This window comes from Heterocephalus glaber, unplaced genomic scaffold (genome assembly GCF_053883595.1).
Source record: "Heterocephalus glaber isolate CG9 unplaced genomic scaffold, H.glaber_assembly_v1.0 deba00000546, whole genome shotgun sequence".
Taxonomy (NCBI): Eukaryota; Metazoa; Chordata; class Mammalia; order Rodentia; family Bathyergidae; genus Heterocephalus; species Heterocephalus glaber.
Window position 1 is genome coordinate 40,632,374 of NW_028258147.1, and position 21,433 is coordinate 40,653,806.

At 39.7% G+C, this 21,433-nt stretch overlaps 1 protein-coding gene across 5 annotated transcripts in view; it reads right to left on the reverse strand.

Moving 5' to 3' along the window:
- The window catches only part of Slc28a3 (solute carrier family 28 member 3), a 107,491-nt gene that overhangs the window by 56,815 nt on the left and 29,243 nt on the right, over positions 1-21,433 (reverse strand). Inside the window, exon 1 of one of the 5 annotated variants that reach the window (XM_087204791.1) lies at positions 8,302-11,736. The exons of the other annotated variants lie outside the window; for them this stretch is intronic. Coding sequence (XP_087060917.1) covers positions 8,302-8,304 — 3 coding nt within the window. The 5' untranslated portion in view covers positions 8,305-11,736. Of the gene's footprint in view, positions 1-8,301; positions 11,737-21,433 lie in introns of those variants that run through there. 5 annotated transcript variants of the gene reach the window in all.

Sequence of the window (21,433 nt, forward strand, 5' to 3'; positions counted from 1 at the left end):
CTGCTAACCTATAACCTCAGTTTTATATATATTGCTTCTTATATTGTCCAGCATAGTTATATCTAATAAATTCAATCTTTGTCTAAAAGCACTCAGATATCACCGAGAATTTGGCACAAATTGAAAACAAAAAAAGTAAAAACATGACTAATGCTTGTAACTTATTCGAGTGAAAAAAAGAAAGATGGATTGGTGGCTGACTGGAAGGTAGTATTAGTGAGTAAATAAATGATAATGCAAGTATGGTAAAATATTAATTCCAGAAGTGTAGGTGGTAAGATACATAGGTGTTCACTATGAAATTCTTTCACTTTTCTGTATGTTTGAAAATTTGTATAATGAAATGTTGGAAGAATGAAATAGTGCTGGTAATTGATTATAAAATACTAAAAGAAAGAGAATGTTAGTTCATATTACAAACTAAATGTCCCTCTAAAATGTATATGTTGAAGCTCCAACCCCCATATGATTATTTGGGAATAGGGTCATTATGGAGGTAATTAAGATTAAATGAAGTCAAATAAATGAATAAAATATAAAAAGATGAAAAGATGTCATAAGGGCGAGTCCTCAGCTGAGAGAGTTAGTGGTTTTATAAGAAGAGGCACCTCCCCTACCCACCATGCAAGAATCAGGCAGCAGACAGGGGCAGGAGAGGCCTTGGGAAGCAGCTAACCTTCCCAGTTCCCACTCTCCAGGACTGTGAGAAATAATTTGTTGCTTAGGCCATCCAGTCTACAGTGTTTTGTTTGGACAAAGAGAAAACAGGAAAATCTAATCTTTTCAGAAGAATGTGAGTTAACAAATATTAAAGAAATAAAATCACCTTTGTTAACTCTCAAAGTAAATATTATTTGAGGAAATGGTCACCAGTGGAGGCTACTTTGAGTAAAATGTCTACTGCGTACTAAAACAGCTGAGTGAAATGTGCTGGGGAACTGGATATTCCTATATTCTTGAAAAGTCCTAACATGATGGAATCCCAATATAGGAAACAAATGGAATCCATAAAGCAGATAAAAACAGATTTCTAGGAGATTAAAAATGCCACTGAAAGTCTACACAGCAGAATGAGCCAATGTGAGGATAGAATTTCAGATAAAGACGATAAGATTGCAATTAGTGACCAGGAAAAGAAAAATTGCTTCAAAATTATAAGGGAACATGAGAAATCAATCCAGAAGCTGCTAGATGATGCAAAGAAAAATAACATAAGACTGATTGGGCTCAATGAAGAAACAGGAGAGAGTGGAGATGACATAAAAAAATCTCTTCACAGAAAGAATGGCAGAAAACTTCCCAAGCAGGGGAAAAGAGCTTGACATACAGATAAGTGAGGCATATAGGACTCCAAATAGCCTTGATCAAAAAAAATCTACACATAGGCATATAATTGTTAAGATTCCAGAAACACAACAGAAGAACAAAGTTCTCCAAGCAGTTAGAGAAAAGAAACAAATCACATACAAAGGAAAGCCCATCAGAATCACAGCAGATTTCTCAACACAAACCATCAAGGCAAGAGGAGCTTGGAGTGACATATTCCAAGCCCTAAAAGAAAACAGCCTCCAACCCAGATTGATGAACCCTGAAAAACTATCTTTCAAAATGGATGGAGAAATAAGATACTTTCATGACAAAGAGCACCTTAGGAACTTTGTGAATACCAAACCAGCACTCCACAGAATTTTACACAATATCCTAGGAACAGACATTGAGGAGCACAACCCCAGGAAGCAAAGCAGAATGAATCCATCTGGCATGACAAGAAATTAAATGTAGAGGGGGAGAACCCAACAAAAAGAAAAAGTCATGGCAATGACAAGTCAATATGTTTCAGTTATAACCATCAATGTTGATGGTCTCAATTCACCAATCAAAAGAAATAGACTGGCAGAATGGGTCAAGAAGCAAAATCCAACAATATGCTGCATACAAGTAACAGACTTAATTCAAAAGGAAACTCATAGACTGAAAGTTAAAGGGTGGAAAACAATACTGCATGAGACGGGAACCTGAAAAAAAGCAGGAGTAGCTATCCTCTTTACAGATCAAGTAGATTTCAAACCAACACTGATTAAGAGAGATGAAGAAGGACACTACATCCTTGTAAAGGGAAGAATCCAAGAGGAAGAGATGACAATCATAAATATCTATACACCAAACACTAGTGCACCCAACTATATAAAACAAATACTAACGGACATGAAAAGTCATACATGCATTAATACAATTGTAGTGGGGGACCTCAACACCCCACTGTCACAAATAGATAGATCAACTAGACAAAAAATAAGTAATGAAATACTAGAACTCAATCGAACTCTTGAACAAATGGACAGATGTTTACAGAGTCTTCCACCCCACAAAATCAGAATACACATTCTTCTCAGCTGCACATGAGTCATTCTCCAAAATAGACCACATACTCACTCATAGAATGTGTTTAAGTAAGTGCAAGGGAATTGAAGTTATCCCCTGTATATTATCAGACCATAGTCCAGTGAAATTAGAGATCAATAGCAAAATAAACACATGGAAATTGAGCATAAAATTTCTGAATAACCAATGGGTCACAGAGAAAATTAAAGAAGAAATCAGACAACTCCTTCAATCAAATGACAATGACAATTCAACATATGAGAATCTATGGGTCACTTTGAAAGCAGTCTTATGAGGGAAATTCATAGCAGTGAATATACATATTAGGAAAACAGCAAGCCCAATTAAACAACCTGATGCTGAACCTCAAACTTCTAGAAAAAGAAGAGCAGGACAAACTCAAAGCTCATACAAGGGTGGAAATTACAAAGATCAGAGGAGAAATCAATTCAATGGAGACTAAGAGAATGATACAAAATATCAATGAAGCCAAGAGTTGGTTCTTCGAAAGAATCAACAAAATTGACAAACTCTCAGCCAGCCTTATTAGACAAAGGAAAGAAAAGGCCAAATCCATGCAATTAGGAATGAAAAGGGTGAAATTACAACAGATCCAGCAGAAATCCAGAGGATCATCAATACCTACTTCCAGAACCTATATGCCAATAAGATGGAAAACACAGAAGAAATGGACAGATTCCTAGATACATATGAAATATCAACATTGAACGAAGAAGTCCTAAAAATTCTAAACAACCCAATATCAACCAATGAAATTGAAAATGTAATTAAAAACTTATCAACTAAGAAAAGTCCGGGCCCTGATGGCTTCACCACTGAATTCTACAAGACATTTAGAGAGGAACTGCTGCCACTACTGTTTAAACTCTTCAATGAAATGAAAGGGAAGCAATACTCCCAAATTCATTCCTGGAAGCAAGCATCACCTTAATCCCCAAAGCAGAGAAAGATCCAACCAAAAAGGAGAACTATAGGCCAATCTCACTAATGAACATAGATGCAAAAATCCTTAATAAGATACTGGCAAATAGAATGCAGAAGACCATCAAGAAGATCATGTAACCTGATCAAGTGGAATTCATATCCGTTGCAGGGATGGTTTAACATATGCAAATCAATCAATGTAGTACACTATATCAATAGAGCTAAGGACAAATATCATATGATTATCTCCATAGATGCAGAAAAAGCATTTGAGAAAATCCAACCTGCTTTTATGATAAAAACCCTGCACAAAATTGGAATATACTGTCTGTGCCTCAATCTGATTAAAGCCATCTGTGAAAAACCAAGAGCCAATATCATACTAAACGGTCAAAAACTGAAATCCTTCACACTAAAATCAGGAACAAGACAAGGATGTCCACTATCACCACTCTTGTTCAATATAGTTCTGGAAACATTAGCCACAGCAATTAGACAAGAGAAAGAAATAAAAGGAATAAAGATAGGAAATGAAGAAGTCAAATTGTCATTATTTGCAGATGACATGATACTCTATATAGAAGACCCAAAGGCTCCACCAAAAGTCTTCTAGACTTAATAACCAAATTCAGGAGAGTAGCTGGATACAAGTTCAACACACAAAAATCAATAGCTTTCCTCTACATGAACAATAGACACATTGAGACAGAAATAGGGCAAACAATTCTTTTCACAATAGCATCTAAACAAGTGAAATACCTAGGACTCAACCTAATGAAAGAAATCAAAGACCTCTTCTCTGAAAACTATAGCTCTATGAAAAGAGAGATTGAAGATGATATCAGAAAATGGAAAGACATTCCCTGCTCTTGGGTAGGAAGGATTAGTATAGTGAAAATGGCTATACTTTCAAAACTGCTCTATACATTCAATGCAATCCCAGTTAAAATCCCAGTAGCATACTTCATGGACCTTGAGAAAACAATCTAAAAATTCATTTGGAACAAGAAGGGACCCAGAAGAGCAAAAGCAATTCTAGGTAACAGAGACATAGCAGGGGTTATTACAACCTCCAACTTGAAACTATACTACAAAGCTACTGTGATAAAAACAGCATGGTGCTGGCAAAGAAACAGACCTGAGGACCAGTGGAACAGATTAGAAGATGGCGAAACAACTCCAGACACACTCAGCCACCTCATCTTTGACAAAGGAGCCAAACACCCTCACTGGAGGAAAGATAGCCTCTTTAACAAATGGTGCTGGAAAAATTGGGTTTCAACTTGCCAAAGATTAAAACTAGACCTAGATCTTTCACCATGCACTAAACTAAAATTGAAATGGATTAAAGATCTAAATATTAAAATAGAAATGCTGATTTGGCTGGAACAGAGGTTAGGTAGAACTCTTGAAGACATTGGTGTAGGAAAAGAACAAAACCTCAGTTGCCTGTGAACTAGCACAAACAATCAACAAGTGCGATCTCTTTTTATTAAAAAGCTGCACAGCAAGTGAAACCACCAACAGTGTGAAGAGACAACCCACAATGTGGGAAAAAATCTTCACCTGCTCTTCCTCAGACAAAGGTCTACTATCTCGAATCTATAAAGAACTTAAAAAGATCAGACCTCCCAAATTTAAAGACCCAATCTGAAAATGAGCATCTGAAATGAACAAACAAAGAATAGAAATAGCAAAAGAAACATATGAAAAAATGTTCAACATCACTGGTCCTTCAAGAGCTGCAAATGAAAACAACACCAAGATTCCACCTCACCCCAGAACAAATGGCTGCTATCATGAAATCAACCAATAACAAATGCTGGTGGGGCTGTGGGGAAAGAGGAACCCTTCTCCACTGCTGGTGGGAGTGTAGACTGGTGCAACCACTGTGGAAATCAGTATGGACATACCTCAAAGAACTAGGACTGGAAGTCCCATTTGACCCCGCTATTCCCTTGCTGGGGATCTTCCCCAAAGAATTAAAAGAATCATACCACAGTGATATATGTGTACCCATGTTCATAGCAGCACAATTTGTAATAGCAAAAACTTGGACCCAACCCAAATGCCCATCAACTGGAGACTGGATAAAGAAAATGTGTTTTTTTTTTCTGAAATGGAGTACTACTCAGCCATAAAAAATGAGAAATTGGAGACATTTATAGCTAAATGGGTACACATTGAGGCCATACTTTTAAGTGAAATAAACAGGACACATATGTGTAAATACTGTAGTTTCTCTAGTGTGAGAAACTGAAAGTGTAAATAAGGACTAATAAGTATAATAGATAAAGTGAAATAGGAAGAAAAGGGGCAAAGGGGAAGGGGAAGTGAGAGGTGTAGGGGAAAGGAAAGAAGGGAATGAAATTAATATGAGAAAATGGAATAATGGAAACGAAGTGTAAATAGGGAGGGATGGAGGGGTTGAAGTTAGCACAGGAGAAGGGGGGAAAAGTCAGAAACAAGAGAGATTACGTAAAGGTGCAAATTTCCAATGATGAATGTCATTATACTGTATACCTAAAATGTACCAATAAAATAAAATTAAAAAAAAAGAAAGGTCCCTCCTCAGATTCCATACTGGCAATAGAAAGAGAAGAATGCGCTATTGTGATGGAATGATTTGCCCCATTGCATCCGTCCAGGACTGGGTCTAAGGAGGTCCCTGAAACTGAAATAAGGACTCTGACCCGCCCCCCCCTCTGTAAAATAAGTTTGGAGATTAGCTGACTCCTTTTAAGAAAAAGAATTTTCAAGACTTTTCAGTAAGAGGCATGAGAAGGATTTTACTAGACAGAAATTCAAAGGTCCACTCACAGAAATAGATTGCAGGTCATCACAGAGAGGCAGTACTCTGGGAGAAGGGACATTTGTGCTTCTCTGAATGGGTAGAAACCCTAGGAAAGGCCCCCCAAGCACCCAATGTATAGGCACTGAGGGAAGACAGAATAAAATCCAGGCAGAAAGGAGAGGAGGAAACTGAGATTTTAAGTTGTACTTTTCAGAAAAACTGCAGCTTCAAGATGAAAAGGTTACTGAAGCCTTTTTCCCTTCCAGGAAACACTCACTCAAAAAAAAAAACCCAAAAAATCCCTAATGGTCCTTTTACAACACGATAACAAGATAGCAAATCTGGGCTCCTGGCCTGTCCTTTTCACCTGTAAATTGTGCTTCCTCTACCCTAAGGAAGCAGCAACAATGGTGGGCATTAGACCTCATCTTCAGACACATGCAGATGGCTGGCACTGTAACCTGATGGACAACAGCTGTCCTGAAGATACCCCTTAAATGGGCCCCACTCCGGCCTAAGAGGGCTTCTTGTCTCTCTCTGATTGTCAAACTCTTGAGAGCATCTTAACAGTCCTTCTCCTGTCTTTCTTACTGACCTGTCCTAAAAATTCTCTTTTCTGCCTTGAGAATCAGTGAACTTGCAAACTCATTTAAAAAGGGTGAGACAGGTTCCTTATATTAGCCTCAGGGACCTTTAGGCCCAGCATGGGGACAATATGAGCCCAGTTTTAACCATTCATGCATTCACTTTTATTTTTTTTGAGACAAGATCTCACTATGTAATTCAGGCTGGCCTTGAACTCACTATGTAGCCTGGATCCTGAACTTGAGATGATCTTCCTGCCTCAGCCTTCCAAGTGGGATTATAGGTATGTGCCACCACATCTGGCTTGTTTTTAAAAAATTTTTAATGGGCAATTTAAACATTCTTTGGGTTCTTTCAACTTGTTTCTTTGTTTTAGGATTAGATTCTTGCTCTTTCTTAATTAAGTCAATTTATGGAGTTTTAGCATTCCTGAGGACTTTGGGGATGCCATGTGTCTGGAAGAGAAGGAGCTTAAATTTAAATGCTGATATGGATTGCTTCGGACAACTTCTCTTGGGTGTTAGAATTTGAAGTCTTCTTAAAAGGACAGTTTTTGGTTATGATTTCCTTGTCTCCCTCTACCTGTCTTCTATTTCTTCTATCCGACCACAACCATGTCATTACCAACAGAGGGACCAAGTGACATTACACTGTGACATAGGAATGACACGTACACACCAGCACCCATATGCTGTCGCAGCATGTCTGAATCCAGTCCTAGGAACAGCCAGGCAAAGGCTGACTTACAGGGAGTCTTTTCAATAAAGTCTCTGATCTGAGCTATGCAAGTGCCAAGGGTGCAAAAAACAACAGGAGCAAATATTTGGGATGTCCCAAGCAACCAGAGAGACACCTAGATGGCTCCTTGGCATGTAGAAGATGTCATGGGGCTGAGAAACAGGACTCTGTGCGCTCCTGAGTCAGAGTTGGTTCCTCTGGTGACTCTTTTTCTGGTGGTGGAGGAGGAACTAGGTGTTCGTGAAGCCACAGGAGTCTGAGTGATGGGCTAACAGGGCAGAGGGGAGCGGGGCTCATGGGAGAGCACCGCTGTGTGCATTCTGGGGTCTGCTGTATTTAGAAGGGATTAATGACAAAGACTTCCTCTTGACCAAACTATAGTCAGGCTCTGCTAAGCCTGCTTCTCAATTTAGGCCTCAGCCTTGACCTTAAAAAACTGTGCACTCCAGCTAGGCGTGGTAGTGCATGCTGCAGTCCCAGCACTCTGGGAGGCTGAGACAGGACTGCCAAGTTAGAGCCCAGCTGGGGGAATCTAGTGACTTAGTGAGACTTTGCCTCAAAATTTAAAAAAAGTTTTTTAAAGGATGGGGCTCCATAGGCCCTGATTTCAATCTCTAGTACTGAAAAAACAAAACACAGCAACAACCCACCACACAAAAACAAAGTGAAATGGAAAAACCTGTAGCCTCGCAGCACAAATGGTTTTGCCCAGCCGCCCACAGACTCGGACCTAGTGCCTGCCAGCCAAGGCAGCCCACTTGTGCCCTCCACCTGGAGAGCTTGCTCTTGCACCTGCCCACCCCAGGGGGAGGCAGCTGCATTCCCCAGCCCATAGAGGAGTAAAATAGAAAGCTCACCATTACACATTCTGCCACTGCCCCTGCAAGAGGAGTCTCTTCTCCCACCCAGAACTGTCTTCAAGACTTTGAAATGCAGACATTCGGAGGCAGGGCTCTGTCTTGCCCCAGTCTGCAGTGTGGTGGATCCCTACTTGCTCAAAGCCAGTTAGCAGATCCAGGGGGTGTTACGCTGACCTGCCTCATCCTGCTTGCTACAACTTCCACCCCTCCGACTCTGACATGCACCCCTTCCTATTTCTTCACTCACTGTGGCTGAAGTCAGGCTCAGTCCTGCCAGGCCTCTGCCCGTCTGCAGTACTTAGGACTGTGCCAAGTGAGCCCTCACTGCTTGAACTGGGGTTCAGGTCTGGCCTCAATCTTTGGACATTAACCTAATCTGGGAATAAGATCAAAAGATCCAGAGTGAACTTCCCCAAATGACTGTTTTTTAAGACTCCTATGTGTATAGGGTTTCCCTAGACGGGGCCTGGCCAAAGTCCTATAAATACAGAATAGTCATCTTTGGGCTGGGGATTTAGCTCAGTGGTTCCGCTGCCTGCCTTGCAAGCACAAAGTTCCAAGTTCAATCCCTGGTACCCCCCCGCAAAGGAATTGTCATCTTTTACTCTTACTGTGAGTTGATGTTTGTGCTGTTCATTTGGACTCAATAGTGTGTGATAATGGCAGCCTGGTTCAGCCACTACTGTTTCTTGCATGTCTCTGACTTAGGCTGGTTTGTTTGTCTAGGGGAAGGCTATCCTATGAGAACTCCAGCACAGGATTTGAGAAGAAAAGAACCAGAGAAGTCCAAAGTCACCCATGGAGCAGGTGCCTGCCCTCCTCACCCGGCACCCTGTGCTGTCTACGTGATGCTGCCTGATCTCTTGGCTGTGGTTTTACTGTGTCCCCCAAAGTTCAAGTGACAGCTTTGCGAGGCAAGACCTTTAAGAGGTGAAAGGATTCAAGCCCCGTCACAGGGCTCTTTGTTGAGAGAGGTTTGTTGTAAAAGTGAGTTCAGCTGAGTCCCTCTTGGCCTCTCACCCCCTTCTCCTCCTGGCACCAGGGAGCCACGAGAGGGAGCAGAGCGAAGACTTTGCCAGTTACCAGCGCTGGACCCAGGGCTTCCCAGTTGTCAGACCTGTGATAAATTGTTTTCTGTGCAGGAGTTACTTCATTTCTCATGTTGTGAGGTAGCAGCACAGAATGGGCTACAGTACTCTTCTTCTCTTGACTTAACGATATCAGCATCATTCCTCATTTGTTTGTTTGTTTATTGATTGATGATTGCAGTACTGAAGATTAAATCCAGGCAAATGGATTCATGCATGCTAGTCAAGGCCCTCCACTGAGCTCCATTCCTCCTTAGCCCTTTATTTTTAACTTTTTATTTGGAGACAGGGCCTCACTAAGTTGCCAGGGCTGATCTCAAACTTGCAATCTCCTGCCTCAGCCACTCCAATAGCTGGAATTCTCAGCATGTGTCACTGTGTCTGGCCCTTGTCTAGCTCATTGTCAGTGTTTGATTGTCCTGAATGAACTCCACGATTAACAGGTAGGTACTGTATTCTTTCTGCTCCTGAGATAGGAGACGAGGGGAGGGAAGGGGTGAGACTGGTTAAACAACTGTAACCAGCTGGTCAGTCAGGAGCCCAAGTCTCATGAGCAGAATGCGGAGTCCGGACTGGCTGCGGTCCAGAGGACTGCCATTTTCATTCTTCATTTACATCTAGCATGGAGCCAAGTGAGCCTTGGACAGGACAAAGTGAGTTTCTGCTAGGAAAATGGTCCCAGTGCCTGATCTGCCGAGGGAGAAGCCATCTAGGATTTCTGCTTGTTGCCTGCTCTCACTCTATGGAGTGTACTTCTTTTCCACCTTCAGTAAATGTAAATCCTTGCTGCCTTTTCCATATGTCTTGTCCAGTTCTTTGTTCAAGACACCAAGAACCTGGAAAGAATCTCTTTGTAACCCCAAAGCTGGTGGCATTGCTGTAAATAATCCGTATTCCCTCTGTACTTAACTCCTTCCATTTTCTTACCTTAGATTCACTCTTAACTCACTCCAGTCTGGCTGCCACCTTGGCATTCCACGAACATCATTCATCTCGAAGTCAGTGGCTGCTACGTCCCTAAGTGCAGTGTCCATCATGCACAGAATACCCCTTCTTCCTCTTTGCAATGTTCTTGTCCTCAGTTTCAGTGGTACCACATTTTGCTAGTTTCTCCTACCACCTAGACTGCTTTTCTCCGTTCCAGCCTTATAGCAGCCTTTGCACTCCAACTTGCAGGTAGCAAACAGTTCTGGGGGCTCTGCTGCTCTCATTAATTCCCCCAGCCAACACTTACTGTGGACTTAGTGTAGGATACACCTTGCTGAATGCAGGGGTTTATATATGTGGTCATTGTTCTCAGAGAGTTTAGAAGGACAGCTGTGAACTCTAGACTATAAAACTGAGTATAGTTGTGGTAAGAACTATATTCAAGTGCTACTGCTACAAATTAATTGGAATGAACTTGGCTGTATCTAAAATTCCAAAAATATAACCTGTTTAATCATGAGAAACTGAAAATGCTCTCACCAGCAAATTATCTTCCTATGGGTTAGGAGAAAATAAGCAAAGATATAACATTCTTATCTCTTATTTCCTTGTCTGATTTGTTTTTAGTAGGCAAACCCCAAAGGGAACAAAGTTCAGACTACAAAGTAGTTATAGATTGCTTTGTTTATAAAAATGTTTTCTCCCTGGGTGCACCTGGCAAAGACTGAGAGGCTTAAGTGCTCCTGGTCCTTGGAGTTGGAGATCAAGAAACTTTATACACAGAATAATATTTAAAGCATGCAAGAAATGTGAAGAGTACAACCATGCTTGTCTGTGAAGCAGTTTGGTCAGACCGGTCACAAGATGACTTATTTCTAAAATTAAGCTGGTGGAAGTGTAGACTGGTGCAAACACTGTGGAAATCAGTATGGAGATACTTCAAAGAACTAGGACTGGAAGTCCCATTTGACCCAGTTATTCCCTTGGTGGGTATCTTCACCAAAGAATTAAAAGAATCATACCAGAATAATATATGTGCACCCACGTTCATAGCAGCACAATTTGTAATAGCTAAAACTTGGAAGCAGCCCAAATGCCCATCAACTGGAGATTGGATACAGAAAATGTGGTTTTTTAAATAAAATGGAGTACTACTCAGCCATAAAAAATGAGAAATTGGAGACATTTATAGCTAAATGGATGCACATTGAGGCAATACTCTTAAGTGAAATAAATATGACACACGTGAAAATACCAATAGTTTCTCTGGTGTGAGAAACTGGAAGTTTAAGAACTAAAAGGTATAATAGATAATGTGAAATAGGAAGAAAAGGGGCAAAGAGCAAGGGGAAGTGGGAGGGGTAGGGGAAAGGAAAGAAGGGAATGGGGTTACTATGAGAAAATGGAAAAATGGAAACAAAGTCTTTGTAAATAGGGAGGGATGGAGGGGTTGAAGAGAGGGCAGGGGAAGGGGGAAAATAAGAACCAAGAGAGATTTTGTAAAGGTGCAAATTTCCAATGATGAATGTCATTATATTGTATACCTAAAATGTATCAATAAAATAAAAAATTTTTTAAAAAGACTAAGAAGTTTGGCCTCAGTTCCTTGCTGAAGTCTATTACTAGAAGAAGAGGGAGAAAAAGGAGGAAGAAACAGAGGCAGGGTCAAAGACATTGGTCATCATTCATGAGCCATGAAGCACTTCTTTTAAAATGATGTGGAAATAGTGCAACAAAATTGGAGATCAATAACATAAGAAACCGCAAAACCCTACACACACATGGGAACTGAATAACACCCTCCTGAACAACCAATGGGTCACAGAAGCAAGTAAACAATTTCTACAAATAAATGAAAATGCCACTACAACATACAGGAATCTATGGGACACAATGAAAGCAGTTCTATGTGTGAAATTTATAGCAGTGAACACCCATATTAGGAAAACAGAGAAAACTCGGATAAATAACCTAATGCAGAACCTCAAGCTGCTAGAAAAAGAAGAGCATAACAAATCCAAAGCTCATACAAGAGAGGAAATTATAAAGATCAGAGCACAAATCAATGCAATGAAGACTAAGAGAACAATACAAAAAAATCAATGAATCAAAGAGTTGATTTTTTGAAAGAATAAATAAAATCAATAAACTCTTAGCCAACCTTATCAAAAAAAGGAAAGAAAAGGCACAAATACATGCAATTAAGAATGAAAAAGGGGAAGTCACAAGAGAACCAGCAAAAATCCACAAGATCATCAATACCTACTTTGAGAACCTGTATGCCAATAAACTGGAAAACACAGAAGAAATGGGCAGATTCCTAGATACATACAAATTGCCAAAGTTAAACAAAGAAGATATAGAAATTCTAAACACCCTAATTACAATTAGTGAAATTGAAAATGTAATAAAAATTTACCAACAAAGAAAAGCCCAGGTCCTGATAGCTTCACTGCTGAATTCTACAAGACATTTAAAGAAGAACTATTGCCATTACTCTTTAAACTCATCAAGGAAATTGAAAGGAAAGCAATATTTCTGAATTCATTCCTGGAAGCAAGTGTTACTTTGATTCCAAAACCAGGGAAAGACACAACCCAAAAAGAGAATTACAGGCAAATCTCCCTAAGAAACATAGATGCAAAAATCCTCAACAGCATACTGGAAACCAGAATACAGAAAGTAATCAATTAGATCATACAAAGTCAGATTTATCCCAGGGATGCAAGGATGGTTCAACATTTGTAAATCAATAAATGTAATACACCATATTAACAGAGTCAAGGACAAAAACCATGTGATCATCTCAATAGATGCAGAAAAGGCATTTGACAAAATCCAACACCCATTCATGATAAAAAACCCTGCAGAAAATTGTAATAGAAGGTCTTTATCTTAACATGATTAGGGCTATCTATGAAAAACCAACAGACCTCATCATACTAAATGGTCAAAAACTGAAAACTTTCATATTAAAATCAGGAACAAGACAAGGATGCCCACTATCTCCACTCCTGTTCAATATAGTTCTGGAAACATTAGCCACAGCAATTAGAAAAGAGAAAGAAATAATATCAATAAAAATAGGAAAGGAAGAAGTTAAACTGTCATTATTTGCTGACGATATGATACTTTACATAGAAGACCCAAAAAACTCTGCCAAAAGACTTCTAGACTTAATTGACAGATTCAGTAGAGTAGCTGGATACAAGGTCAACACTCAAAACACAATAGCCTTTTTGCACACAAATAATAGACTCACTGAGAGAGAAATTAGGGAAATAATTCCTTTTACAATAGCATCCAAAAAAATGAAATATCTAGGAATCAACCTAACAAAGGAAGCAAAAGACCTCTACACTGAAAACTACAGCACTCTGAAAAAGGAGATCGAGGAGGATATAAGAAAATGGAAAGACATCCCCTGTTCCTGGGTAGGAAGAATCAATATAGTGAAAATGGCCATACTTCCAAAACTAATATATAGATTCAATGAAATGCCAATTGAAATTCCAACAGTATATTTCCCAGAACTAGAGAAAACAATCCAAAAATTCATTTGGAACCAGAAGAGACCTAGAATAGCAAAAGCAATTCTAAGCAAAAGAGACATGGCAGGGGGTATCACAATCCCCAACTTGAAACTATACTACAAAGCTACTGTGATAAAAACAGCATGGTACTGGCAAAAGGACAGACCTGAGGATCAGTGAAATAGATTAGAAGATACAGAAGAAACTCCAGACATACTCAGCCACATCATCTTTGACAAAGGAGCCAACTACCCTCATTGGAGGAAAGATAGTCTATTTAATAAATGGTGTTGGAAAAACTGGATTTCAACCTGCCAAAGATTAAAACTAGACCCATACCTATCACCATGCACCAAACTAAGATCAAAGTGAATTAAAGATCTAATTATTAAAACAGAAGCACTAAACTTGCTGGAAGATAAGTTAGGTAGAACTCTTGAAGACATTGGCATAGGAAAAGACTTCATGAACAAAATCTCAGTAGCACAGAAACTAGCAGAAAGAATCAACAACTGGGATCTCATCTCATTAAAAAGCTTCTGCACTGCAAAAGAAACCACCAACAGAGCTAAGAGACAACCTACAATATGGGAAAAAATTTTTAGCAGCTGTACCTCAGACAAAGGACTACTATCTAGAATATATAAAGAATTGAAAAAAATCAGACCCCCCAAATTCAAAGACCCAATTCAAAAATGGGCATCTGAAATGAACAAACATTTCTCAGACAACGAAGTAAAAGCAGCAAACAAATATATGAAAAAATGTTCAACATCACTCATTATTCAAGAGATGCAGATGAAAACAACACTGAGATTCCACCTCACCCCAGAAAGAATGGCTGCTATCAAGAAATCAACCAATAACAAATGTTGGCGGGGTTGTGGGGAGAAAGGAACCCTTCTCTACTGCTGGTGGGAGTGTAGACTGGTGTGACCACTGTGGAAATCAGTATGGAGATACCTCAAAGAACTAGGACTAGAGGTACCATTTGACCCAGCTGTCCCCCTGCTAGGTATCTTCCCAAAAGAATTAAAAGAATCATACCACAGAGATATATGTGCACCCATGTTCATAGCGGCACAGTTTATAATAGCTAAAGCTTGGAAACAGCCCAAGTGCCCATCAATTGGAAACTGGATAAAGAAGATGTGGTTTTTTTTTTTATAAAATGGAGTACTACTCAGCCATAAAGAATAAGAAACTAGAGACATTTATAGCTAAATGGATGCATATAGAGGCCATACTCTTAAGGGAAATTAATAGGACACACATGTGTAAATACTGAATAGTTTCACTAGTGTGAGAAACTGATAGTATAAACAAGGATTAAAATGATTAAAACGAATCATTGATAATTTGAAATAGGAGAAAAGGTCCAAAGAGGAAGGGGTGAAGGGAGGGGAAGGGGAAAGGAAAGAAGGGAAATGAAAAACTATGAGAAAAGAAAAAAAAATGGAAATGATGTGTGTGTAAATAGGGAACTGGGGAGCTGGTGAAGGGAGCACAGGTAATGGGGAAAATATAAGAATCTAGTTATGTCATGTACAGGTAAAAACACCCAATGATGAAGTAAACAAACTGTATACCTAAATTGTACAAGTAAAAGAACTTAGAAAAAAAAATTAAAAAAATAAAAGGATGCTGATAAACTCATTTATGCCAAAGGTTGCAATTTTTAAATTTTTTGCATGAAATTTATATATATAATATTATAAAATATTATAAAATATATAAATATATTTATATATTAAAATATAAAAATATGAAATATATATATAAATTTAAGGAATAACAATTTGAAGAGGAAAGTTTTTTATTATGTTCCATTGCTTGTGGCATTCCAAAAATGCAACACTAGGCATAAATGGGTTAAATGAATGCAGATTAATCAGAAGCACATGGAATAAATTCACAGCATATAAAAAGTTTAAGAAATGCATTTGCTAAAATAAGAAATGGATCCAGATAAACCAAAACTTCTAAACAATAATTTTACACTGTTCTCTCATGAGACCTAGATGTAGAGCCACAGTCACCAAGCCTGGCAAGGGCCTAAAGGAACTGAGGCTTTCATTTCTGCTGACATGGCAACCATTCAGATCCGTGACTGGTGTCTTCCATGGGCTCCACATGAGCAGATCCAGTGTTTTTATAAGAAGATGTGGATTTCACTTCTGGATTTCCAATTTGGTTTGGGCTATACCAAACTATACCAAAGGTTTAACTAATAGCTACTGATATTTGAGCATTTGCTAGGTGGAAGTGATTTACATTCCCTTCCAAATAATCCTATGAAGGAGAGCATTAATTTACCTGTTTTCAGACAAGAAGACATGGGGAGAGAAGTTAGGCAACTTGCCTATGTGGTTGGCCTGGCAGACCCAGGCAGTCTGACTCTGGAAATAAATCTTAGCCTGAAGAACCTGCGTTTTGTTCTTCTCATACCCGGTGTATAGGTTTTGGCTTTCCCATCTGGGACACTGTTGTCTCCTCATCTGGCCTTTTCTCAGAAGCTCCTCAGTGTCTTCCCTTTTCCTCCTTCCCCTTGACAAGAGGCCACTGGCTGTCTCTAGTCAAGGTCTCAGCCACACAGTATAGTCAGTACCGGGAACGAAACACGTGGCCTCTTCTGCTCCCACCTAGGTTTTCTCAATCCTTCCTCCCTGTGAGGTCTTTCTTCCTCTTCTCTTACAAAAGCCTTGTGCTCCGCAGGGGAACAAGGAAGTGGCAAAGTGGGCCAACAGGAAGCCGACAGTTGCTGGCTCCCAGGAACGCTCTCCATTGGCATCCTGTCCCTCGGGCTGGATCCAGCTGACCCTGAAACCAGAACTTCCCCAGCTCAGTGTTTTATCTATATAGATCTGGCCTCAGTTAAACACTTTTTCTTTTCAAACCTGCCCAGCTGCCGACATAGACCAGTGTTTGCCAACCAACTTCCTCCTTTTAAATTTTCCTGAACCAATGGATTCTGGTGGATGAGAGACTCAATGCTCAGATACTTCAATTAGAAAAATAAAATTCTTTAAAAGGTAGAAAAGCTGGAAAGCAGTGATGCTGAAAGGGAGGGACATGAAGAGGAAGTAGGCTTATCAGAGGACTGCTGTCCAGCTTCATAGTTTGTGTGGTTTGTATCCTCCCAAAAGTCAGGAGAGTGAGGAACTGGGTGGTCCATAAGAGAGTAGATTTGCCCATCCTGGCCCCTTTTGGGGTACAGTTTAGTTTCTCATGTTGTAAACAGCTTTGCTGAGTGCTAATGGGCTGTTTTTTGTCTATGTTTCATGTAGGGCTTTTTGCCATTACTTCAGTTATAACTCTTTATAATTTGGCTGGCTGGCTTATTCTGGAATGTTCCTGAGTCCACAAAGAACAGAAATTCTGTTTTAAACCTAAACTTATCATTGCTTTTGGATTCTTGGGAGCAGGGTTTTGCAGTCAGAACAGTGCCTTGTGGTAAATCAGGAGAACTGGCTTCTGCACACCACTGGCTGACTCCAGCTCCTGCTCTCCTGCTCTGCAGCATCACGAGTCCTTCACATAAAATGTAATGTGGAATAATTTTTGACAAAGCAGCTCAGTAATTATATCTTCTGTGCCCTACTGAGTATGCTTCTTCTATCTAGCACAGAGAAGTTACCCAATATAATTGGTTGAATGAATGAAGGAATAAAAGCATATATAAAATGTTTATTTGGAACATTTCACATTCTGTGCTGAGCTAGTTTGCCTTTGTTTAATTTAACTAAGGATTAGTTTTTTGTTTTTAGACCTAGCATAATGGCTGGCACAATGTCAGAGTTCAATACATTTCAGGTGAATCAGTAAATGTCATGATTAATGTCAAACAGAGTTGGCCCTCAGAGGAAAAGAAAAACAAAAATCAAAGCTTTGAATTTTCAGAAGCAGGAATTTGAAGAGAAGACTGAGAAGTCTTCAGGTACACTTCCTTGCTTCCTGCCTCAATCATTCTAGCAATTGGACTTTGTTCCTAAACACCCTCAGGAGGACTCTTAATCATGTGACTCAGGTCTTTCATAACAAATATCTACCTTCCTTCAGCTTCAAAAGACATAGGCATGCATACCAACCTCTTTCTCGTTCTTTTCTTCTTCCTTTCCTGTCTCAGGTAAAAGAACAAAGCCTTCGTCATCTCAAAGCTAGAAGTAGCTCCTGGGTCAATCACGTAGCCAATTTGGGAAGGAGGTAGGTAGTACCAAGATCCAGAGTGCTGGCTTTGAGTGTTATGCTGTACTCTGTCTGCCTGTACCTCCAATCTGAAGATTACATACCAAACTTCTAGGGAAGAGCAGAGACTTGGGGTTCATGTTCACAGAACTGTACATATGTATGCATTTCCACTTCTGATTTTTTTTTTTCAAAAACAACACCTCAACGAACAACACCTCAGCTAGTGTCCTGGTCCAGTTTTTCCATTCCACATCAAGAGTGTCTGGGTGAGATGGAGTAGCAGAGCTGACCATTCTCATTCTAAACGAGGGGATTGTGGAGTGGAGGTTTTTTTTATCACAAAGTGCAGAATAAAAGTAGAGCTTGGAACTAGTCTCAGCTCTATGCTAACTGAAATGTGAGTGTTTCGCTAGAACCCCAGAAGCCTATTGTCTGAAGGCAGAGGGTGTGCTTGCAGGACACATTGCCTTGTGAGCCAGGTACGCTTGGTGGCCTCATAGCTGACCAGGGGTTTCTAATTATTACTATCATGATATCGGCATGGCAGTCCATCCAGGCCCAGAGATGAACAACAAACCAGGTCATATCCCATGCAATCCAAGCACAGGTTCCCAAAGAAGCCTTTTGGACTCAGGAGGGCTGTTCATGTTAGGAAAAAATTACAAAGCATTTTAGTCTGTTCTCTTTTTCCTGTGATCTTTAGATGACTAAATTCTTTTTCCAGTTTTGTTAAAAGGCAACAGCAATGGTTGAAAGTCTTAGAACTTCAAATCCTGTTCTGTTCCTAACATTTCATCCAACACATTCCGTTTGAGATGGTACCATTCATCACACTAACTGAATGGTCAAAATTACTTTTTCAGAACTCTAGGGGAAACAACAACAATAAAACAAAGCTTATAGCAATCCATGGATTGTTTGTTCAAGTAAAATGACTGAATCTCTGAAAGGCAAGCTCTGTAGCATCTTGACGTGCCATAATTCTATTCCCTTCTCCCCAGACTCAGGATAGCCTTGGGGTGGGGGTGGGGGAGCTTGCATCCACAATGACAGCTAGTAGTCTGGAGGCCTATGGGGTTGGAGCTTCCCTAGATTCCAGTTCCTGGATAACTGCCATTATTCGACTTGCCATCAGTTCATTAGAAGGACCTTCCACAAACTTGTCTTTATTCCATCTGAGCTCAGCCAGTACTACTTCCCCAAGGGCAACTATTTAACATAGGATGCTGCCCAAGATGACAGTGAGAGATGGAGAAAACAGCGAGCTAAGCAAAAACTTAGAGGCAAATCTAGAAAATTAAACGGCTCTAGGGACTTTGAAAAGCTCACGGAATTGCTGGGAATGTTGCACACAACACATGACAAGGAATACACACCATATAGAATTAATTTAGTCAAGTCACTGAAATGACAGTGGCAGTAACTATAGCAGCAACAAGTGGCAAAAACAATGAACCATGGGGAAGAGGACACAATTTATTTTTCAGAGTTGACACATTATATGTTAAGAAGTTCAATTTTTAACAAAAAACTATGAAATGTGAAGAAATGACAAGGAATAGCCCATACAAAGGGGAAAAAAGTAGTCAATAGACACTGCGCATGAGGAAGTTTAGATGTTGAACTTAGGAGATAATGACATTAAATGGTCTATTTTGTATATTTTATAAATTTGTTCCAAATGCTAAAGGAAACCATGTGCAAAGAACTAAAGGAAAGTATGAGCATGATATCCCAGTTAGAAAATATTAATAAAGACATACAGCGCCCCAGAGAGCTGTGGCCACTACCAAGCCTCAGCAGGCATAGTGGTGGTTCCTGCTGGAGGGAAGGGGAGAAAAGGCCAAAGAAGATCTGAAGAAATGATTGCATCAAACCTCCCACATTGGATGGAAGCTGCAAAGCCACCAGAGAAAAGTGACTCATCACATGTAAGAAATCCTTTATAAAATAAGATTAAGACTGATTTCTCATCAGAACCCATGAAGGCCAGAGAGATTACATTTTCAAACTGCTATGAGAAAAAGATTTCCAATCAAACATTCCATATCTAGCAAAACAATTCTTCAACAATTAGGAGAAGACATTACCAGATAAACAATGTGCAGGAAGCTCACTACTAGCAGACCTTCCCTACAAAAAATACTAAAGGAATCCTTTAGGCTGTGATAAGAGGACATGATCTAGTAAACGCAAATCCAATGAAGAAATAAAAAAAAAACTTTAGGAATGGTAAGTCCCACATAAATGTAATGATTTTGGTTGTAACACTTTCTTCTCCTATATCACTTAAAATACAATCGCATATGGCAATAATTAAATGACTGTGTTGGAGGGTTTACAATATCTGTGTATCTGTGTAATTTGTGTGATAATAGCATAAAGAAAGGGAAAGGATCTGTACAAAGGCTTTGTACTAGTTGTGGTGAAGGGGTTGAAGGGAGGGAAGGGGAATGGGAAAAAATAAGAAAGAACCAAGATATATCATGTACAGGTACAAACTCCTTATGATGAATATGATCATTAGGTATACCTAATGTATCAATAAACTTAATTAATAAAAAGAATTAATGTTCAATTTGAGTGGGAACACCCAGCTGGACTGAGTTCAGCGTGGTTCTGGGCGTGAAAGATTCATGCTGGAGTGGCATAAAAGGAGAGCAGGAGGGAAAGATTGCATGCTGATGATTTCCCAGGAGAAGCTTCCTGTGGCTGGTTTTCCTGACACGAACTCAGCTGTTCTCATAATCATGTTTGCTGTCCCTGGGAATGGCAGCTGCCCTCTTCTGGGAGCTCTGGTCTTCCCTTGAGCATCGCTTCCTGGCTCCAGGGCAACTCCCTCAGCCTTCTGGCACTGATCCTTCTGCCCACTGGAGAAGACTTTCTAACTTCTACCACTGGCCTTTTGGGCCTTCCTGGTGCATATCCTTGATGCAGACTTTCATGAGACATTGCCATGGGCTCCAGGCCTCTGGCTGGATTATTCGGGTCTCTAGCGTGGGGACAGATCTGTACTGTTCTGCATTTGTTTTTTTGAGTAACTATCATAAGTTAATCCTATAAATTTGTGTCCTATATTAAATCGATTGCCTTGCAAACCTGGAGTACTGAAATTAAGCTGGTGTTAATCCCAGTAAGGTATTTACAAATTGTGATGTTAATGATAATGCCCAGCACTGTCTCCTAAAATATATTGAAGAAACATACTAAAAAATTGACAAAGAAATTAAATTGGTACACTATTAAATACAAAAGAAGGAAGTAATGGAGGTGAGGAAAGAAATTTTATATCTTTATATTTACCTCTGTATCTGCAAGTTCAGAATCCATGGATCCAACCAATCCTGAGTTGGAAGTATTTGTGAAGAGCTGGGTGTAGCTCAGTGTTGGAGT